Here is a 22,039-nt window from a genome sequence, read left to right as displayed (position 1 = left end):
TTTTGCTAATTCGTTTGCCAATTGGGACAATCCCTTTTGGAGATTGTCTCCAAAAGGAAGATAATATTATCTCCATCTAGCCTTTGTTTGAGCATGATTCTCGTTTAGCTGGACTCTTATTGAGATCTCGAAAGTTACATTAATTGGCAAAATAAGAGTACCATATGTTCTTTAAAGAACAGTATGCACAACAAAATTGCGAGTCACTGAATGTCTTATCGCGTTACCCCGACAACGAGAGTCGGTGGGGGGTATTTGACAACTCGAAAGTGTGGGGGGACTTTCCCTGTTCGCTGCAAATTTAGGAAATTCCGCCGATTCTGGCTTTAGGTCGGTCCAGAAACCTTCCACCGTGATTTCTAAATTATCCACCTCGTACCAAGATCGCCAATACGCGCCGACGTCCTCCCAGCCATTTTCTTTGGCACCTTTATTTTTGAGCTCCACGTATTCTTCCTCGAGGCTTCACAACTTGGTCCCCACCGCGTCACGCCAGCAAACAACAGGCGATCGTAGTCACGCGAGTTGGCAAAGATATCGTACAAATCTGGGTCCGTTTCTTGTATTTTGCCGCTGGCCTTGTCTTGAACTTTACTGGTGCTGTAGATACCTGTCATGGACGACTCCAGCTCAGTTATCCTGCGCATCACACCCTCATCTTTCGGCATCACTGAAGAAATGATAAACAGAATTTGACGTCTTGTGTCTGGTTTGAGCTTTTGAGTGTCGAACTTGAAAGCATTGAATTGCATTTGCGTATAAAAGGCCGAAAAAGCCAGCCTAGCATCGGTCATAAGTTGTTTGTTCTGTGTCGTAAGATTTGTAGTATAGTTCCACAAAGCCACCTTATCCTTGTAATCCTCAAACGCTGTATCGTTGTTAAACTTTGCCAAAAATGCTACTGCTTTGTCCCCACTCCGCCTGATCAAATTCCGCGAAACAGAAAAACGCTTCAAAAGTTTCCACAACAAGGAGAAAGAACACAAATCTCATCTTTGTGCAGTTTTCGCCGACAAAAGTTGAAGGCACCGGCTCTAAGTCTGCTCTCCCTCCAATACAGATCAAGTGAAGACCGATGATTGATGTAAATTGATATCTTTTGCTAGAGCACACAACACTCACACTGGAAGTAATCGTTTCAGATAATAAAGGCGCTGTATCGTTGACAGAACGAAAGGTGGAATCTTCTAATCTTTATCTTTGGCCCCGAATGCTGCAGCGATATGGGTAGGGTCGGGAAGCCGGTCTTGTTTTCCTCGTGCATGATAGCTTGATCAAATTTCAACATGGAATGGAGGGCACAGGCTCAGTTGATGTCACAAAGTCTGATTAAAATGCAGCAAAAACCCGATTCTCTCAATCGTAACATTTCAGTTTAGAACACGTTTTAAATAAAGTTGTTGTTGTTGTTGCATTCACTCTGAGTCAAGGTAAAGGGGCTCTGCCAAGCTATTGTGGTTTGCCTGTAGAATGTAAAAAATGGGGCTCTCAATCAGTGAAACCCACAAATAATCATACATTTTACTTAAGATTGTTTAGTGCTTTCAGACTATCAACTGTCTTTTTTAGGACGTCAAGGAATGAAATGGATTGGATTTTGGCAAATTTAAGGCCAAACCTTTTTGCGTTTCATCTGTCAACTAGTCCTCACCAGAGGAAGAAAGACCTCGCTTGAGAGGGCAGGATCCTCAGGCCTCCTAACAAAGTGAAAAGGGTTCTTCTCATTTCTCGTAATAAGGCAGTCCCAGCTCCTAGTTTGCGGCAGTAGGTCATGTGATCTTGAACTGTTGGCAACAGGCATCACTCACCCTTTGAGGAATTTGAGTAACAGGTGATTAATAACAACTGACTGGTTGTTTTGGTTGAATTTCTTCTTCTTCTTCTTTTTCTTATTCCCGCTTTTTGTTATTTTCCATTTGGTTTTAATTCATTCCACACTGAAACCAGGAGAGGATTACATAAACAAAGGCTCAGTAAATTGGATAGCGAGCCTGCAGTGGGAGACTTATGGTTTGCCACCCTTTGTCTTCGAATCATGGAGAGTGAGACATTTTTTTCAAGGATAAAAAAGGCCAATGGGAATAACCTGTAAAATTGACAATAAGGAAAACAACCTGTCCACGACGTTAATCGAAAAGGTAAATGCTTTTTAGATTTGCAAACCACTCGGAAAATGATCAGACATCTTCGCTTTTGAATGTCATTGGGCAAAGAAATCACATAAACTAACGCAAGAATATTAAAAAGTCGTGTTCAATTTTGAGATATCCTTTTATGATGAAGTTCGTTACATATCACCTATAATAAGTAATATGGGAACGATTTGGAGCAATGAACACTTTTTTATTGAGTTATAATAGTTATAAACGATTTTACTAAGACTCGATATTTTACAGAAGACGAGTAACCAAAACGCATCTTACACTGGCAGTTTAAGGTAAAATGTGTCATTTAAGCTGTACCGTAACTATGAGCATCACTGGTGAAGATATTAATGACGTAACATAATTAATTAAGTGGGGCCCAAAATAGGAGGCTATAGTTTTCTAATCAGTCAACCGAGACTGGCGCATTGAATATTGAAGTGCATTGCAAAATGGCGGCCAAAAAATTAAATATTCTTTTGTTTATGTGCTAATTTGACTCACTAGCCTCGTTTGCATGGACAAGGAAAGTCGTACGTTAAGGGGGGTGACTCTTAACTACCAAACTGTTGCTAGGGACCTTTTCAAAAAATCATTTTTCGAGTCCCTTTAACTTGACAGTTTCCATTTTTTGCCAGGTGTGTTCTATTTAACATTGGTCTGTCTGGCTCGATCCACAACCATATTTGGTAAATAACGTGACCACAACAGAAAGTGCCAAAAAAACTCAGCGAGTTAACTAAATTTGTCACAATATTTTAACGCAACAGTACGAGGACAGTCTAACACAAAATCTGTACCATGGACTCTTAAGAACGTTATTTCTAAAAAAAATGACGCCAAAAGGCCCTCCTTTAATACACTTTTCACAATATCGGTTCCATTTTTTGACCAAATAGAAATTCCATGCTACAGTTTACGAAAAATGATGAGACGGTTCCCATCCGGTGAAAAAACCGCCGCTTCCTTTCGTTTCCTGAGAGTTTTTACATGTTTTTCACCAAAACGCACAGCAGAGGACTACTGGCGAATGCGCCTTCTGATTGAAGTGATGTCAGATTTCCATTGAAAAAGTTATTTCATAGAACCATCCTTGCAACCTTTTTTGTCGGGCTCTTTGACTAAGAAGCTTCGTTGGCAACCATTGTCTTTCTGTGGTTAAGTGCCACCCCCCTTAATGAAACAAAATGTAACTTAACAACGACGTGAGCTGTTTTCCTTACAGAGCATGATCGGCCGGCGTCATTTTGGATCAGTAGTCATTGTGAAATCACTCCTGTGTATTAGTCTTGGTGCAAGTCTTTGTACACATTATTTGTTTGGGTTTCCAACAACAGTCTGTCTGTGGCTCATGATGTGAATTAGCTCACATAAGTATCCATACTTTGGCTTTCGATGGCTGTCGTAAAACTCATACATTAACAGTTTGGATAGCTCTAGCACAGAGATTTCTTTGTAGAATGTACGTTTTGTGTTAGTTTTTCTTTGTACATTTATACTCCTTCAAGGTCTTTGCCAAATTGCTCTGATCTTGCATGCATTGGGCTGACTATGATTAATTTGCGAAGTTTGTTTTGTTCATACCCTGGCACAAGTCTTTTCAGGAGCACCCAACGAAGGTTTTCCGCAAAACATCTGATCAGCTTTCTGGCAAGTTATTAAAATTCATACTCTTTTGCTGGGAAACTGTAAATGTTATTAGCATTTCGATCCATGCTGGCTGCATGGGAAAAGAAACTGAGGGAAACTGGAGGAGAACTCGTTCACGAGAAGCTTACCGCTGGTTCAACATCTCGCATGTTGGAAAATACCTGTTTTGACCGGACTGGCAAGGGGGCTAGATTCACGAGGTTCTTTGCTGGCTGGGAAACAGTGACACAAAGTCGGCTGGCTTGGAGGCTTGGAGTTTCCCTCACTATCTAGCTGCGAGCTGGAATTTTGCTCATAATTAGCCAAGATCAAAAATATCATAATGCTCTTTGTTTGTCTCTCCAAAATTTTGCATAAGCATTGTTTCCAGTTTCTCTTGAGACTATTGTAATTTCTAGGAGAAAATAAAAGCAATGCTTATGCAAAATTTTGGAGGGAAAAACAAAGAGTATTACGGTATTTTTGATATAGGCAACTTCGGAAAATACCATAATACTCTATGTTTGTCCCTCCAAATTTTGCATAAGTATTGTTTTTGTTTTCTCTAGGGACCATTGTAAGTCCCAAGAGAAACTGGAAACAATGCTTATGCAAAATTTGGGGAGACAAACAAAGAGTATTATGGTATTTTCCGAAGTGGCCTATTGGCTAATTATCGGAAGACCTTAGACAGCAATGACCAGAACCAGGTTGCTGACCAGCGGTTTTCGCTAAAACAATGGTTTGCTGGGGGTGCTCAGCCTCGCGGGCTCAGAAAGCCTGGTTGTGGTCATTGTTATTTGAGGTTTTTCCTAATTATCCTGGGAATGCGGAACACCTTTTTTGCCCCAGCAAATTCAAAACCTCAAAAGTGAATTATCAGCGTTTTCTTGTAAGTTTTTTTTTGCCTATTACTATGCATTTTGGAAATATATTTTAGTTCGGTGCCCCTGTCTTATGTCTACCCTGTTTCTCAAAATTTTTATAAGCATTACTGAGTCGTTCATTTGGTTCATGCACTTGCAGAAGCTTTTTTTATTTTCAAAATCTGATTTTCCCTGCTTACTAAACTCAGTGTTCATTTTGAGGTATGGTTCCATCGAGCTTTCTTGCCTGAATCGGCTAGCCCTCTGTGTCTTTGCTTTACTGTAATATTTCTGGTTTCTCAAGTGCAACACATACTCTTCTTTGTCTCGAAGGGTTAGCGTGAGTTTTTCGAATTTTGTTTGTTTGCCTGCTTCTAACTCTGGATGGTATTGTTGGAGACCGGAAGTTATCATCCTTGATTGCGTGAACTGAAGTGATTGTCAATTTCGTTTCCTAAATATCTGTCGAACAACCAATCTATAAGAGAAATATAGTAGATACGCCGGAAATGATTGCAATGTGATCTAGGGCGCTGTTGTAAAATTTCTAATAGTTTTGAATGCATAGGATCCCTTTCAGAGATTGAGAGCGTGAGAGTTTATTGCCAACGAGCAAACCGAGCGAAGACGCGAGGGTTGCGAGGCTAAGGCGCTTTTTTTGGGTCAAAATTAAGTCATACATTTTACGTGGCGAATTATAAAAACCCATACATTTTACATGGCGAATTTCTAATAGCCATACATTTTACATGGAGAACTAGACCCTCCGTGAGGGTACACTGGGTTGCCTGTGGTACGTGCAGCGTTAAAGGCAAATTTTTTCAAGTTGGGGGGTAATTAAGACCATTTATTATATGGCTTGTGTTTGTAGCCGATATAACGCGCGCTCTGATTGGCTAATTGTGACTGAAGTGTAGGGCATTATTCTACCGTAATGCCCACGGGCCGATTACCGGCTTGCAAAAACAAAGCAAAAGGTAATTAAAAAAAAGTATTTCCAACAGCGTATAACTTATTTACAGAAAACTGAAACATTTTGTAAAAGGGAAAGTTGAACGAAAAAAATTAAGAAAAATAACAGTAAAAATGTTTTTCAGGCAAAATTTGGTCATTTTAGCGTTGATTACGAATTTTTGGATGCAAAACTAAAATTTTGTGCAATTTATCTGCTTTCTTGGACATAAATTCGACCGAAAACTGATGAGGCACGAATACTTTTTGCTATATATCAATGATCTGCCAAACTGTCTAACTAATTGTGTGCCATGGATGTACGCAGATGACACCCACCTAACATATGCGGGTGACAATACAGGCGACATAGAATCAAGACTTAACCATGATCTAGAAAATGTTAAAAAATGGTTGATAGCAAACAAACTTACCCTGACCATGACAAAAACCGAATTTATGCTGATTGGATCAAGGCAGAGGTTGTATGCTCTCACAAATCCTCCAATTCCCGAGATTAATGGTGCTCCTATCACTCAAGTTTCTGTTGCTAAATCCCTGGGCGTGCTTATTGATAATAATCTTAACTGGAGTAGCCATGTCGATAAACTGACAAAGAAAGTAGCTTCTGGAATTGGAGCCCTCAAACGTATAAGGCATCTCGTTCCTCAGACGACATTGCGCTCTATTTATCACGCTTTACTTCAACCGCACTTTGACTACTGCAATGTCGTCTGGGGAAACTGTGGTATCACGTTACATGACAAACTACAAAAACTGCAAAATAGAGCAGCCAGAGTTTTGACCTTCTCTAATTTTGATGCAAATGCTAGCGAGCTATTCAAAATTTTAGGCTGGAAAAATCTAGTTAGCCAGCAACAAATTGCGCTGGCCACAATGGTCTATAAGTGTCTTCAGGGGCTAGCACCGGAATATCTATGTTCTAAATTTACAAACCGCGAATCTGTTTATAGTTTAAGAGACTCTGAAAGAAAGCTTAATGTTCCGTTTCCGCGGACAAATTATTATAGAAACAGCTTCAGCTATAGAGGTGCTACTGTCTGGAATAGCTTACCAATTACCCCTCAAAGCGAGACAAGCAGAGTCTCTTGGGCTTTTCAAAAATCTGATTAAAGACATATTTTAGTATAAAGCACGGCATTCATGGAAAGCAGCTTTAGAATTAATATAGAATTATAGTAATTGTATTTTATTGTAATCATTTTAAAATTTTACCTTTTGTAATTTAGATTTTAGCATTGTTTGTAATCTTAGCTGATGATTTTACCGTGCATAAATAATAAAATATCATATCATCATATCATATCTACGGTGGCTCATAAGGGACACACGGATTTTTTCGTCGCAAGTTACTAACTCGCGATGACGTAACTTGCGATCGCAACTTATAACTTGCGATCGCGACTTATAACTTGCGATCGCTACTTATAACTTGCGATCGCGAGTTATAACTTTCGATCGCAACTTACAACTTGCGATCGCAACTTATAACTTGCGATCGCAACTTATAACTTGCGATCGCAACTTATAACTTTCGATCGCAACTTGTAACTTGCGATCGCGACTTATAACTTGCGATCGCGACTTGTAACTTGCGAGTTAGTTTCAGTATCAGTTACATGAAGCATGCAACACCCGCCATCTTTGCTATTAAGTACTCAGACGAAAAGGCATGCTTCATGTAACTGATACTGAAACTAACTTTCAAGTTATAACTTGCGAACTTGCGATTGCAAGTTACAACTCGCGATCGCAAGTTATAAGTTGCGATCGCAAGTTATAAGTTGCGATCGCAAGTTACAAGTTGCGCTCGCAAATTATAAGTCGCTATCGAAAGTTATAAGTCGCGATCGCAAGTTATAAGTTGCGATCGCAAGTTATAAGTTGCGATCGCAAGTTACAAGTCGCGATCGCAAGTTATAAGTCGCGATCGCAAGTTATAAGTTGCGATCGCAAGTTACGTCATCGCGAGTTAGTAACTTGCGACGAAAAAATCGATGTGTCCCTTATGAGCCACCGTACATATCACTGTATATGCATTTTTTCAATTTGGGAACACGGCCTTAAAAGTATTAAAAGCTTTTAGCTTTAACTTTTTACCATGTTTAAACAAATATGTATGTGTGTATGAAAGATTGTTTAGCTTTCTTGGTATCAAATGTCAATTAGCATGTTAAAGCTTTATCAATCAAACTGACAGATCACTAATTTAATTTGTTACAGTCCGTCAATCGGCGATATCTCGAAGGATACACACTACATTGCCACAGTTAGAGATGAAGCCCGCGTTTTTCCTCGTAATCGTGATAGCTTTTGCACCGATTTGTTGCTTTGGAGCTTTTGATCAGGCAGAGGAAAACAAAGCAATTGCATTTTTGACTGAATTTAACAAGGTGACCCCCAAGGAAGATTACAAATCTACAGTCGCCTCTTGGAACTATGCTACAAATCTTACTTCACGAAACAAGGAACTCAACACCAAAGCCAGACTCGTCTTTTCAGCATTTTACAAGCAAATGCGACTAAATGCTTCAACATTTGACGTTGAAAAGCTCAAACCAGACACCAAACGTCAAATTGTATTTATCACGTCGTCAGCGACGCCGAAAACTGAGGATGTGTTGCGGAAAGTAACTGAGCTGGAAGCGTCAATGGAGGGCATCTACAGTACCGGCAAAGTTGAAGACAAGGCCAGCGGTAAGATGCTAGAATTGGACCCAGATTTGTACTATATTCTAGCCAATTCACGGGATTACGATCGCCTGTTGTTTGCTTGGGAAGGCTGGCGTGATGCGGTGGGTCCTAAGATTCGAGGTCTCTACAAGGAATTTGTGGAACTGAAAAACAAAGGTGCTGAAGAAAATGACTGGGAGGACATCGGCGCATATTGGCGATCGTGGTATGAGGTTGATGATTTAGAAAGCATGGTAGAAGGTTTTTGGACCGAGCTTAAGCCTTTATACCAAGAATTGCATGCATATGTGAGATACAAACTTAGTCAGAATTATACCCAGATGACAAGTACCGGCCCCATTCCCGCTCATCTCCTTGGGAATATGTGGGCACAATCCTGGGTGAACATCTACGATCTTGTGGAACCTTACAAGAACAAAGCAAGTCTTGATGTCACGGCTAGTATGGTTAAACAAAACTACACTGCCTTGAAAATGGTAAGGCTGGCCGAGTCGTTTTTTACCTCGATTGGTCTCGAGAAACTACCAGCTCCGTTTTATACGAATTCTATGTTCACCAAACCAAAAGACAGAGATGTCATTTGTCATGCCTCGGCGTGGGATTTCTCAATCAATCATGATGTCAGGTATACTTAAAAATAGTAGTTGCCTTTATATTAACGTTCCTACATCTAAGGCATTTTCTTTGCTGAAATAATTTTGAACTTAACAAGGAAATTCTCCCGCTCGCTCAGATCCCTCCAAAAATCGAGTATTTGCATGTTCCGGGAACGAAATCTTCGGGAAACGAAATTGTTTTTCACCAACTGAGAGGATTAAGAGAAAAAAAAAAACGGATATTAAATGTACTTATAAATAACAAATTATGTGAAATGCTCAGCAAGTAAGGGAATACGAAGACAAGTTTCTATTGAAAACCGATATCCTGAGAATTAAGCCCGGGAATTAAGCCAAGACTACAAGCTAAAAGCTATTGCCAAAGAGATTTACATCAAATAATTTGTCAATCACGTTGAAACCAAACACTTTGATCACAAATTAGTCAAAACGCAAAAATATGCAAACCACAAGAAGGGCGCAAAGACTTAAAAGGACGCATAACGACTTGAAAACCATACAAGAGTGAACCATTGGAGTATCGACGCGCTTAGGGTTTACAATGAAAACGTTGATCGTTGCATCAATGCTTTCTTACAATGATATAAAGACAATTTGAACCAGGTTACATAACAACTACAGTTGGAGCAAGGTGAAAATCATTTAGTGAATGAAAAGAAAAAAAGAACAATGAACATGAAACTACCGCGAGCTTGTTTAATTCTGTGGCAAGTTTCCCGCCGTTAAACTGTAAAGCCTTCTCATTGAAACAAGAAAGCCTGGTTCGCTATCTGCCCCTTAAACTGACACCTTAACGTCCATAAGGTGATTTACTTTAATTTCTAGATTTCAAACCCTTGGCGGTTACTAAGGTCAGTCATAACAACAAAAGACCCGCACAAACAATGAAACTGCCAAAGTAGAATTCAAAAGTGCAATTCAAAAAATCAAAATCGCTTCCGATGTCAAATTCCGATTATACCCTAATAGCTTGCGCGTGGGAGAAAGATGAATGTTCGAGGGATCTCGAATGTGGTCACTCCACAGGTAGACCAAGCTCGAAATGTAAGCGTCTGTAGATACGATAGAGTTTACACAACTCGGTTGAAATATACGAATTTGTAGGAAAAAATTAGGTTCGTTCTTGAGCCCAAAAAATTGCCAACTAGTAGTAAAAGTACTCAAAATAAACCAACCCCTTTTTGTAGCTTGAAAAACACTTAGGTTAGAAAAACATACGAAGTTTGTCGCATTGGCATGGAGCTCCGTAAACGAGATGCTTCCGTGAAGCATACATTGGGTTGCCTGTGGTACGTGTTACAGAAAATCAGGAGGCACTGAATTGTGTGGTATTGGAATGGGGTTAGTGTCTGGATGGGAGACCAAAACAATAAACCCCTCATAAAACAGAAGCATCTGACCGAAAATACTATTAACGCTAACAAATGCGAACTCAGCAAGGTACAGATTCTGTTAGCTTGCTTTATGCAAAACAAATATTGATGCAAAAGCAAATAACTATTGATACACAGTTTTTAGAAAGAGCAGAACGAAGTTTCCGGGACGGTCGATCGAGAATAAAATATTTACGACATGAAAACAACATTAATTTTGAACCGTGAATATAGAATATAAAAAGTTACGATCAGCGACAAACATTTTGGGGGATTTTTGCTACGTTCAAATAAATCGCAAAATCGAAAGTGACATGCCGGAATTCAGCGGGCGGCCCTGATTAAGTTACCGCGGCATGTTTACTCGCCAAACAGTGAAGTATCTGTGTCAAATGATGGCAAGATACCGGGTTTTTGAAAGTTTCTTTTTCTGTCAGGTGTTATAAAGTTTGACAATGAAATGAGCGAAGTCAAAACAAAGATCACAATCGCCCAACTCTTGTTTATGCAAAGTCAAAATTTACTCTCCAAGACGCGTACGACGTTATTTATCACCAGGTAATTCCATCATTTTGGAAATAGCAGCTACTTTATTATTCATCTGCGTCACAATTTTCCACTGATTTTGGGACTCATTTTGTTGAAACTCAAGCACGCTTCCAACAGGCCTGTGAACCCTTCCTGCTTACAGAGCAATACTAAAAAACTTCTCCCATATCACATTTCAACCTTAAGCTCGAAAATTCAATACACAACATGATATTATAATTCACAAAGGCAGAAAATACCACAGAATCCGTTTCCAGCGAAAATTTTATTGAAACAAACAACTTATTTGCTCTTAGAGGCGAAAACCTCTTCCTATTTCATTGCGTGCGTGAAGACAAGAAACTCAATCGTGTCAAATTACCATGTACTTCAGGTAAATACAGCTCACTTTGATTTCGTCTCGACGGGTGATAGATTTTTGTCGAAGTCCATTACTCGTCGCTTTTGAGATTCCTGCCTAGTTTATCCAACTGACTTTCCATTATTGAGCTCCATAAGGGTATATTTTGTTTAAGGATCCACTAAAACGCCATTCGCGTTACATGACTTTCGACGCCATTGCAGGCTAAGTTAATGATTCTACTGTGTCCACCAGAGAAATCTACGCAGTTCCACTACCCTCTCGATCCTAAGAAAATACGCGCAGAAGGCTCTATGCACAAAGACACCACTTACCAGGGGAGTGACAGGCAAGACTTTTACCGACACGGAAAAAAATGCAAAAAAAAAAAAAACGGAAATCTACCTATTTTCCGACTGGGTTTGCCATAGGGCAACCCAGTAATTAATCTGTTTGCCTCAATTGTCAACATATTCAGCACATTGTATACAGTATACAAACTTGATTGCGTCTGAGTATAGAGAACAGATGAAATCTACAGTTCAGCTTGCCACTGTCCTTTAACAAAAAATTTCATTGATAATTCAATCCTTGTTTTCTTTGTTTATCTGAGAGAAGAAAAACACCCCGATTTTGCTTCAAGCTGAAACAACATATATAATGGCGTGAAGGTTACGTGTAGCCTTGTCTTTATGTTACGTAATTTCTACAAGTGACATAATTTTCGGACTACCTAGGTTTGGTCGAATTTCACAGATAATAGCCCTTTTCTAATTTGCATTAAAATGTAATGTAGCATGTATGTAAGGCAATTTCGGGCTATTTTGTAGTTTTAACCCGAAATTGCCTCTTACCCACGTTAGATTACATTGTAATGCAAATGAGAAAAACTAACCGGGAAAAGGGCCATTGCGACTAATTCCATTTTTGACTGTCATGTGTCTATCAAAAATGTAAGTACACTAGTTCAAAGCATATCTCCTTGAAAAGGTACCTTTAGTATGGCGAAGAAATATCACATGATAAGTACTCAGAAAACAAAAAAACGGTTGATTCTTGCCGCTTTGTGAAGTCTTGAGCTCGCATCATTGTTGGGAGTTCTTTTAAAAAATACATGTACTTGGCCAACAACAAGCCAATATCTGGCCAATATTGGGTTGACAAAGTTGGGTCAGGATTGTGTTGCACTTTGTCCAAAGTATCCGTGTCATGTGACTCAACCGGATGTTGCCTGTACTGAAATCCTGTCACGCAAAAAAAAGGCTTTTAAAATTGATGTTTTTTCCCGGAAGTTGGCATGAAATCCTTCATAGCATTATGGTCTGAAGATCGAGTTCATTCCTAGAATGAAGTAATTAATTACTTCACTTTAGGTAAAAAAGTAGCCAGCGTCCCTGTGTGAAGTAGCTGACGCTTTTCATCGGCTGTCGGCGGTTTTCACGTTACGTCATCGCTGTCATGTTGGTGGACGAAAACAAAAGATCTCTCATTAGCTCCTTTTGCTCCTCCACCAGCAATTTAACAAATCGCGCCTTGTAAGTCCACAACATTTTGACCACTGTGATGACGAATATTGTTGTCGATAAGATTACAGACAACGCTGAACCACTTTCGATTTGTTTTTTACCACAATATTCAACGCCGAAGAAAGTTTTTAGTTTAGAGCGTGACCAAAATCATGACTCAAAGAAATAGCAAGCGTTGTCTATAACTTTCTCGCAGTATGATTGGTTTATTTCCCAAAATGAGCGTTCCTGATTGGCTATTACACTGCGTGACAAAATGGCGCGAGCATGACGCGTACAGCGTTGTCTAGACTCTCATGACAACGGCAAATTAGCCAATCAGATTGCGAGATTACAGGCAATTGTGGTAATGTGTATTACATCATTATTATCCGTGTCTCTGAAGATCGCTATTTCACACCAAATATGATTCAGAGGCTGGAAGTTACTATACCACTTTGTCCGTTTGAACAAAGTGATAACAAAACTACTTCCAGATAGGAACAAACCAAATTATTCGAACACAGTTGCATGAAGCGAAACGGATGCGCGTGCGTTGAAAAAGCGTGACAATGTTGGAAACGTCCTGAGGGTCACGGTCACGTGACAAAAGAAATTCTGGGGCTGGCTCAAAAGTTTGTCCAGTTTTAAACTCCGCTTAACAAACATACAACATGGCGTGCGAACAAACGCGAGGGGGACTTGCCTAAGAAGATTAGGGCAGTTTTATGGCCTCGAGATAAAAGATAATTTTATTTGCAACTGAACGGTGTTCTCGTTTTTCAGAATCAAACAATGTATAAACATAAATCACAATGACTTGGTAACCACTCACCACGAGCTTGGCCATATTCAGTATTACCTGCAGTACTGGGACCAGCCCTATGAATACCGCATTGGCGCCAACCCAGGATTCCACGAAGCCGTTGGCGATACCATGTCACTGTCGGTCGATACTCCTCAGCACTTGAAGAATATTGGTTTGTTGCAGGAATATAACAATGACACAGGTATGATGATAAATTTAGCGAGATACCTTGGGTAACCTGTGGGATGATAATAAAAGAAAGAGGTGCCAAAAAATCATTGGTAGACTGTGCAGCGATGATACGGGTGTAGAAATGCAATGGTTAATAACGCTGCAGCATAGATTTTTACACATTTTAACGAAGAAATTCTTAGACCCCTTGGTTTTGTCTTTCGTTTTCTTTTTTTCCCCGCAGAATCTGATATAAACGCCTTAATGAAAATGGCACTTCGTAAAGTCGCTTTCCTGCCGTTCGGATTTTTGATTGATCAGTGGCGATGGAAAGTTTTTAGCGGCGATATCACTGACGAGAACTATAACAGTGAATGGTGGAGACTAAGGACAAAATACCAAGGCATTAAACCACCTGTAAAACGGACAGAAAAACATTTTGACCCAGGTTGCAAGTATCACATTCCTGCAAACACACCATACATCAGGTATGAAGATTGTGGCCTAAGATGGCCCATAATTAACTATTCACTCCGTTCATACCAATTCTATTCCAGGCATGTTGATCCACACTTTCCATGCCCGGCTAACGACTTGAAGTAATCTTGAAATTATTACAATAGGGGGAAGTAATACGACCGTAATAAAATAGTCATCTGAAAATAACGTTATTATGATAATTTCGCGGTCATTCCGAATAGTTCGGCTTGCCATGGAAAGGGTGAACCAACTTTTCAGGGATGAAATTGGTATGAAAGGTGCGGCTGTTTGAAAAGAAAATTTCAATTTTTTGTCGGGTTTTCGCGTACTCCATATTACCTCAAATTTGACCAGTTAATTGACGTCGTTCGTGAACAAAGCAGGGACGACTACCGCGGCTGCGAGAACAAAATATAAAAATACAACTTCAATTAGTTCAGCATTGTAACTGTCAGCAAACTTTCTTGGAAAGAATTGGAATGAAGGGTGTGAAAGTTTGGGGAGAAAGCTGAACTTTATAGCCAGCTGCTCGCGTCTTTCACATAACCTCAATTTTGATCATTTCACGTCGTTAAGGAGCTTAAGCAACGACAACGGCAACGGCAACGAGAACGTCATCTCAAAATAAAAATTTGCGTTGTTTTAATCGCTTCGTGACTATTTCAACGTTTTTAATATGACAAGGGAGTGGTATTTCTTCAAAGATGACACCAGTCGGAACGCCACTCCATTTTAGGAGAGAAAATGAAAATTTATCCTCAAGTGCTGACGTTCTTCATAAAACCAAAAACTTGACTATTTCACGTTGTTGTTTTGCTGACGACGGCAACGAAATGGACAAAAGTGAAAAACGCACGTGCAGGGCGTGCAAAGCTATTGTTTTTACCCACTAAATATGCAAATTCCTGACGTTCTCGTTGCCGTCGCCGTTGTCGTTGCTTAATCTCCCTGTTGTCAGGACGACAACGGCAAAGAAATGTATCAAAATGTAAAACGCACGTGCAGGTTGCGCAAGAGAATAGAGTGTTTTCACGTGACGCCACGGCGGCCATGTTGTTGTACCTAAACAATGGAACGGCGGCCATGTTGGTGTACCAAACTAATCCTCCGGGAATTGAACTCTATTATCATGCAAACGGTTTCTTTTGTTTTGCGGGAAAAACAAAGTTACTGATCACGTGAGTGAAAACACTCTATTGTTATTTCTAATTAAACGTATTGATTCATTACTTGCTTATGCGCACTGATAACGTTATTTGGAAGACTTGTACACACGACATAGAAATTTTCATTTTCATCTTTTCTCCTTTATCATTCACACCAGTTCAATTCCTGGATAGAATGATGATTGCAGTGAAGCAGAGTTATATTTTAAAATAGCGTCAACTGTCATCGCGGTTCCTAATTAAGCTCTCCAATTTTTCTTTCCTCCATTTTACCCGATATTTTTCAATAATGTTATTCTAAAAAATTATACCCTTCGCCTTGCGTCCTAGTGAAGTTGCATATTAAATGAATAACTTGTCAACTTGTATACCTTTAAACGGAAACACAAAGTAGCTGAGTTCTTCTTCCTCTCTTATCAAAGGTACTTCATGAGCTTTGTATTGCAGTTCCAGTTCCACAAAGCCGCTTGCAAGGCAGCCGGACATACGGGACCTCTCCATACTTGCTCCATCTACAATTCTACAGAAGCCGGAAAAAAGATTGGGTAATGATTCTTTCCTGTGTTAGAGGGACTCGGTTACATAGTAAAGAGTAATGTTGTTTTACGTTTACCAAAACCTCATATATAACTATCGCTCATTGGCCGAAATTTTCGATTTCAGTCGGACAACCACTGTCGACCAACTTGCTTTCGTAATGTCTTCGGAAATCTTCGGATATGCCAATTCCACACGAAAAAATCCCTACACTCCGAAAATAAATATGTCACGTCAGGAGCCCATCTGGTCACGTCTAGTTGGCAGCGGAAGAATCGGTTAACTCGTACAGTAATTTCCAGTGTGGTGTTACGAACGGAAAACCTATTAGGGTATTCCACGATTTCTAAACGCATTTTTTCCTTAGAAAATCCCTGTTCTATTTGACTTTCAACCAAAATTGCTGGAATTTTTGATCACTCGGTATCACCCGACCCAGGGCCGTATCCATTATTTTTTTGAGGAGGGGTGCACCAGTAAGGTATGGCGTAGCTGACTGGTGACGTGTTCTTTTTTTGCAGAATCCCAGTTCTATTAGAAAGCCTCAGGTCATCTGGGGTGGGGGGGGGGGGGAGGGGGGGTTCGCACTCCCTGCACCCTCCCTCTAGATCCGCCCCTACCGGACTACATACCCGGAAAATGTAGCACTGCCAAGAAAACGGGAGGGGAGGGCAATAAAGCCTTGTAAAGCCTGCGTCTACCGTCTTTAAAAAAGGGAGCGGGGTAAGAAATGACGACGGCGACAGCAATACTCTGCATAACAATGACGTAAATTACCAAATTTGAGGTTTTGACGACAACGTGAAAGTACAAATGTGAACCTGTCATTCTCTTTGAACTGAAACAGCTCTTCCCAATCTATTTTAGGATACTTCGCCCCTTGTTCAGCGGGAACAAGATGAAATAATCGCGATAGTCTTACGATACAGTACTGTAGTACAAACGGCTGTATTTTTGGATGAAGTTTTCGGTAGGGAGCTTAATTATAAGCAAAAGGGACCTTAAGATCTACGATGGCAACTTCAACAAAAACGTCACCTCAAAATATCACTTTGCTTTATCATAAGTCTTTCGCGGTTATTCTATCCACAGGCGGCCCAGAGTCGGAAGGTAAACAATTATAAGGATTTGTATGGGAATTTCGATAACAGACTGAAAAAGATATTTACCCGCAAAAGTTCTCAATAAAAAAGCCGTACTTTATTGTCATGGTGAATTTCTTGCTTTTTGTGTGGTTTTTTGCCTGATTGAATGCGATTTAAGCGACTTCTCAAATTCCCGAGTCGTCACTCTTCCCTAAATAAAGGAAAGGCTGGCAACTCATTTCTAACTTACCTCAGATCTCGCCGAAAAAATTCACACTTCTCCGGCATCAGTCACGCTCAAACTCCGGCGATGGCTACACGGATAAATTTACTTCCCCTTGACCAAGTTTCAAGGTCCAGCGAGTATCCATTGCTGAGAAACTGCGAAAAATATTCAAATTTTCAAACTCCTTCGAGGCTCGCTAACAACCAATTTTGACACGGCTGGTCAACGGTTCACTGAGCCTCCATACCGTGAGCGCAAACCTGCGCAAGTGTACCCATAGTTGGGCAGAGCAAAACAAATCCCAGACTCGTCCCCAAATACCTGCCTGGGGTCATGTTCGAGTTTCTAAATCGGCGAACGATATTAAAAGTTCCACACTGAAACCTTAAACACAGCTCCCATCGCTTTGGTTGCCCCACCGCATGTCATAAATCCGGATTTTCATCGAACTCCGTAAGTACTGAAGGTGTTTGGATGGAGTTTGAAACGCAGTCGAAGGTATTTACTAGTGTATGAAAAACAATCCTGTTTTTCATCCGTCAACAACTCACATTAACTCTCACACTGCAGAAGAAATTCATATGAAAAGGTCGCTTCACCTTTTCAGCCTTTTGGACACATTTTCTGTTGAGAGTCCAGGGAAAATGCCATCGTTGAAATCATCTGTGCTTTGTTTTTGCGCTTCCAGTTGCGTTGAAATGTTCAAAGTTATTGCTCACACCGGTGCATCAAGCGATATCGATCGAAAACCAACAATCATTACTCGGAATACCTGAAAGGTATCCGAGTTACAATCTCGCTTGTCTGTTTTTTGGACAGTAGAAATTACGGTGCGGTGATTTCTTTGGCTCAAAACTATACTTTTTCCAACAACAAGAAAAAAACAGCCGTGGTGTCGAGTGTCATCGGACGAGGGGATTTTTGCACGCGCGAGGCTTCAAACACCTTCAGTACTTACGGAGTTCGATGAAAATCCGGATTTATAACATGCGGTGGGGCAACCAAAGCGATGGGAGCTGTGTTTAAGGTTTCAGTGTGGAACTTTTAATATCGTTCCGATTTAGAAACTCGAACATGACCCCAGGCAGGTATTTGGGGACGAGTCTGGGATTTGTTTTGCTCTGCCCAACTATGGGTACACTTGCGCAGGTTTGCGCTCACGGTATGGAGGCTCAGTGAACCGTTGACCAGCCGTGTCAAAATTGGTTGTTAGCGAGCCTCGAAGGAGTTTGAAAATTTGAATATTTTTCGCAGTTTCTCAGCAATGGATACTCGCTGGACCTTGAAACTTGGTCAAGGGGAAGTAAATTTATCCGTGTAGCCATCGCCGGAGTTTGAGCGTGACTGATGCCGGAGAAGTGTGAATTTTTTCGGCGAGATCTGAGGTAAGTTAGAAATGAGTTGCCAGCCTTTCCTTTATTTAGGGAAGAGTGACGACTCGGGAATTTGAGAAGTCGCTTAAATCGCATTCAATCAGGCAAAAAACCACACAAAAAGCAAGAAATTCACCATGACAATAAAGTACGGCTTTTTTATTGAGAACTTTTGCGGGTAAATATCTTTTTCAGTCTGTTATCGAAATTCCCATACAAATCCTTATAATTGTTTACCTTCCGACTCTGGGCCGCCTGTGTTCTATCTCGTTCACTTCTTACAATTTGGGCGAAGTATCGTAGAAATAAATTGATACAAGCAGTTACAAAGTGAAAATAGAGAATGAAAGATTCTCTGTTGCATGCTCGCGTTGTAAAACCACAAATTTGGTGATTTCACGTCGTCCTAACGCAGAGTTCTGGAAGAATCCGTCCTAAAATCCGTGCTGCACGTGCAGCACGATTATTTATGCTTTTTTAACCGATGACATCATTGTTTTGCGCCGTTGATGTTGCCGTCGCCGTCGTAAAATCTTAAGCTCCCTAAAACGACGGCTACGGGCAACAGCAAGTCCACAAAGCAACAATATCATTGGTTAAAAAGGTAAAATACTCGTGCTGCACGTGCAGCACGAATTTCCGTGCATTTCTCTGCCGTACTCCACAAAACCACGACGTGAAATCACCAAAGTTTAGGTTTTGATGACAACGTGAGCATGTAACAATGAACCATTTTTTTCCTAATTTAACATTAAAACCGTTCGTACCCATCCAGTTACAGGATAGTTTGCCTGTATTGTACAAGGTGAACAATATACACTTAATGTATCTTGCCGAGGGAAACAGTTAGTTTCGTTTTCCCGAGACGAAGTCGCGGGAAACATCAGGACTCGAGGGAAAACAAAACTAACTAGTTTCCCGAAGGACGAGACATTAAGTGCTTTGTTATATATTTAGACTTTTCCTTCAACAATCGCAGCAAAACATCCGGAGCAGGCAACAACTGGGGAATTGTATCCCGGTCGGGATACATGTACATTTGAATTTGATCAGGGGCACGTGACCAAGAATCAACCAATTACGGTGCTCGTTTTGTTGCGTGAAAGGCTAGGTATATAACAAGACGGAATAATCACCAAATACTTGCGATAGCGTCAAGTTACATTTTGGAATAACGTTTTCCTTGTCGTCGCCGTTGTTCTTGCTTAAACTTCCAAATGACAATGTCAACGAGAACGTCACTCCAAAATCGTAAGTATTTTGCGATTATTTTCATCTTGTTCACTTGTTCAGGTTGTACAATACGGGTGAACTATCCTGTAGCTGGATCGGTACGAACGGTTTCAGAATAAAGATGCAAACTGAATGGTTCATTGTTGTATTCTCGGGTTGTGGTCAAAACCTAAAATTTGGTGATATCACGTTGTTGTTTCGTGACGTACGGCAAAGAAATGCACTGAAGGCGTGACGCACGTGCAGCATGATAATTTTTCCTTTTTTGGAGTGTTTTCACGTGACGTCACGGCGGCCTTGTTGGTGAACAGCGGCCATGTTGCTTTTTTACGCAATTGCAAAAATTGCGTTCATAACTGCGAGGATCAATGCTTCACTTGAAATTGAGCTCTATTATCATGAAAACGTTTCCTTTTGTTTAGGTGGAAAAACCAGGTTACTGATCACGTGAGTGAAAACACTCTTTAACCAGTAATACTCTTGTTTTGTGGGATAGTCGTCGCTGAAAGCTGTAGCCGTCGTCGTTGCATAAAATTCCCTGTTCGCTAATGACCAAACGAAGTGACGATAACTTTATTGCGATTTTCATAATCCTGCGGAATCTTACCTTCAAGCGCTAAGCGCCAAACTGCGTTTTTGCTTCCATCAATCAAATTTCCGAACGTAGCCGGGAAAATCGACTCCGCCCCTGGTATGAACATTGAAGTTCTTATTTCGTTAACAGAACACCATTAATGATATTTTGTTAGAAATTCTTCAATAAAAAGATTCGTACAGATTCCATCGCTTTCCAGCGGCGTCGAGTTTCAATATACGAATGTACCGTGGGAACCAAAGATGCTGATTGGTGGGTTAGAAACGCATCAGTTGATTTCGTCATCTGTGGTTGGTGTCGGAAGTTTGATTGATGGAAGCCAAAACGCAGTTTGGCCATTGGCGTTTGAGGATGAATTCCGCAGAATTATGAAAAACGCAGTAACTAACCTCTCGCTTTTCGCAGTGACATGTTGAAGATGGGGAAGAGCAAACCTTGGCCCGATGCTCTGGAGAAGCTGACCGGAAGTAAAGAAGTGGACGTTTCAGCCATCACAGAGTATTTTAAACCCTTGTATGACTGGATGAAGGAACAAAGGAAGGCGATCGGTTATGCTCCACCGGGGTGGGACGAGGACCGTGACCCAACGGCTGGGGTCCCCTCATTTTTACCGGTCTTGTGGCTTTACATCTTTGTTTTCCTGTTTACTGTTGCGTTTCTCTGGTAAAAACATTGTCTATAACTGTTGTAATACTGGGCAATGATTCATGCAACTTTTCTCGCAACGAATCTTTTTCCATTCTTCAGTCAATTTTTTGGGAGGGGGGAGGGGGTGGTAGGTAGACAAATAAGACGCCAAGCGCGTATATAGCCGGTGGTTGCTGACCAGGAGTCCTCTCTTGTAGGAATCTAGCATGTGCTTAGCAATGCATATTGTCAATTTATCATTCAAACTGCGGTACATAAGGGAAGAGTTGTTGCGAGTAAAAAAGAAGATGCCGTACGTTGTTTTCGACAAACCAAACCATTAAAGGACATACTCGTAAAATTATGTCTGAAAACGTTTTATTTGCTTAAGTGATCTGATTTCTTTTATGTCACTCTTCATGCGAAGACTTATAATAGGGGCTCCATAACAAGGCTCCCCCACCCCTCTCCTCCCATAATGAGAAATACCCAGCCCCATTGAGGACTCCTTGATTTCAAAGGAGTCCTTTTTCACCCATGCAGGTCTACCGTGGTCTGCAAACTGCAACAGCCCTTTTCACGGTTAGTCTTTCTCATTCTTTTACTTTACTTTACTTTATTTATTTCACAGCAAAGAAGCAAATTACAAGTATGCAAATACTTAACTATGACACTAAAAACAAGTATGCTGTTGGAAACCCACAAAACAGGAATGAACTTCCCTAACAAGTGTAGGCTACCCAAAAAAAAAAAATAAAATAAAATAAAAATAATAATAATAATAATAGTACTAATTAAATAAATAAAAATTAATTAATTGATTAATTAAAAAGTAAAAAAAAAAAAAGAATGTAAGATCAGTCATGGCGATCGATCTGAAGACAAAACAACTTTAACTCTTGTTTGAACTTAGAGACTGAGTCACTTTTTTTAACAGATAAAGGTAACTTATTCCATGAACGTACAGCTCTAGGAAAAAAAGAGTACTTGAATGTGTCAGTTCTAGCATAAATACTTTTAAACATTAGTTCAGTATTTCTTAAATTATA

General features: G+C 40.3%; 1 protein-coding gene across 1 annotated transcript; it reads left to right on the top strand.

Annotated features, from left to right (window-relative positions):
- Positions 1-4,929: 4,929 nt before the first annotated feature.
- On the top strand, positions 4,930-21,351 carry LOC137984106 (angiotensin-converting enzyme-like). The gene is made up of 6 exons (XM_068831313.1): positions 4,930-4,973; positions 7,835-8,930; positions 13,476-13,699; positions 13,913-14,156; positions 15,737-15,859; positions 20,769-21,351. Exons 2-6 carry the CDS (start codon positions 7,888-7,890, stop codon positions 21,028-21,030), a joined length of 1,896 nt encoding a protein of 631 aa, XP_068687414.1. The 5' UTR covers positions 4,930-4,973; positions 7,835-7,887; the 3' UTR covers positions 21,031-21,351.
- The last annotated feature ends 688 nt before the right edge of the window (positions 21,352-22,039 follow it).

The sequence above is a fragment of the Montipora foliosa genome, chromosome 13 (genome assembly GCF_036669935.1).
Source record: "Montipora foliosa isolate CH-2021 chromosome 13, ASM3666993v2, whole genome shotgun sequence".
Classification (NCBI taxonomy): domain Eukaryota; kingdom Metazoa; phylum Cnidaria; class Anthozoa; order Scleractinia; family Acroporidae; genus Montipora; species Montipora foliosa.
This window is presented reverse-complemented; position numbering and strand designations above follow the sequence as displayed.

What these genes read in the sequence shown, in the direction of transcription:
- LOC137984106 (XM_068831313.1), top strand. Translation starts at nt 7,888, where the DNA reads ATGAAGCCCGCGTTTTTCCTCGTAATCGTGATAGCTTTTGCACCGATT. An exon ending in TCAATCAATCATGATGTCAG is followed by an intron (nt 8,931 to 13,475) that starts GTATACTTAAAA and finishes CTCGTTTTTCAG; the next exon opens with AATCAAACAATGTATAAACA. An exon ending in GCAAACACACCATACATCAG is followed by an intron (nt 14,157 to 15,736) that starts GTATGAAGATTG and finishes CTCTTATCAAAG; the next exon opens with GTACTTCATGAGCTTTGTAT.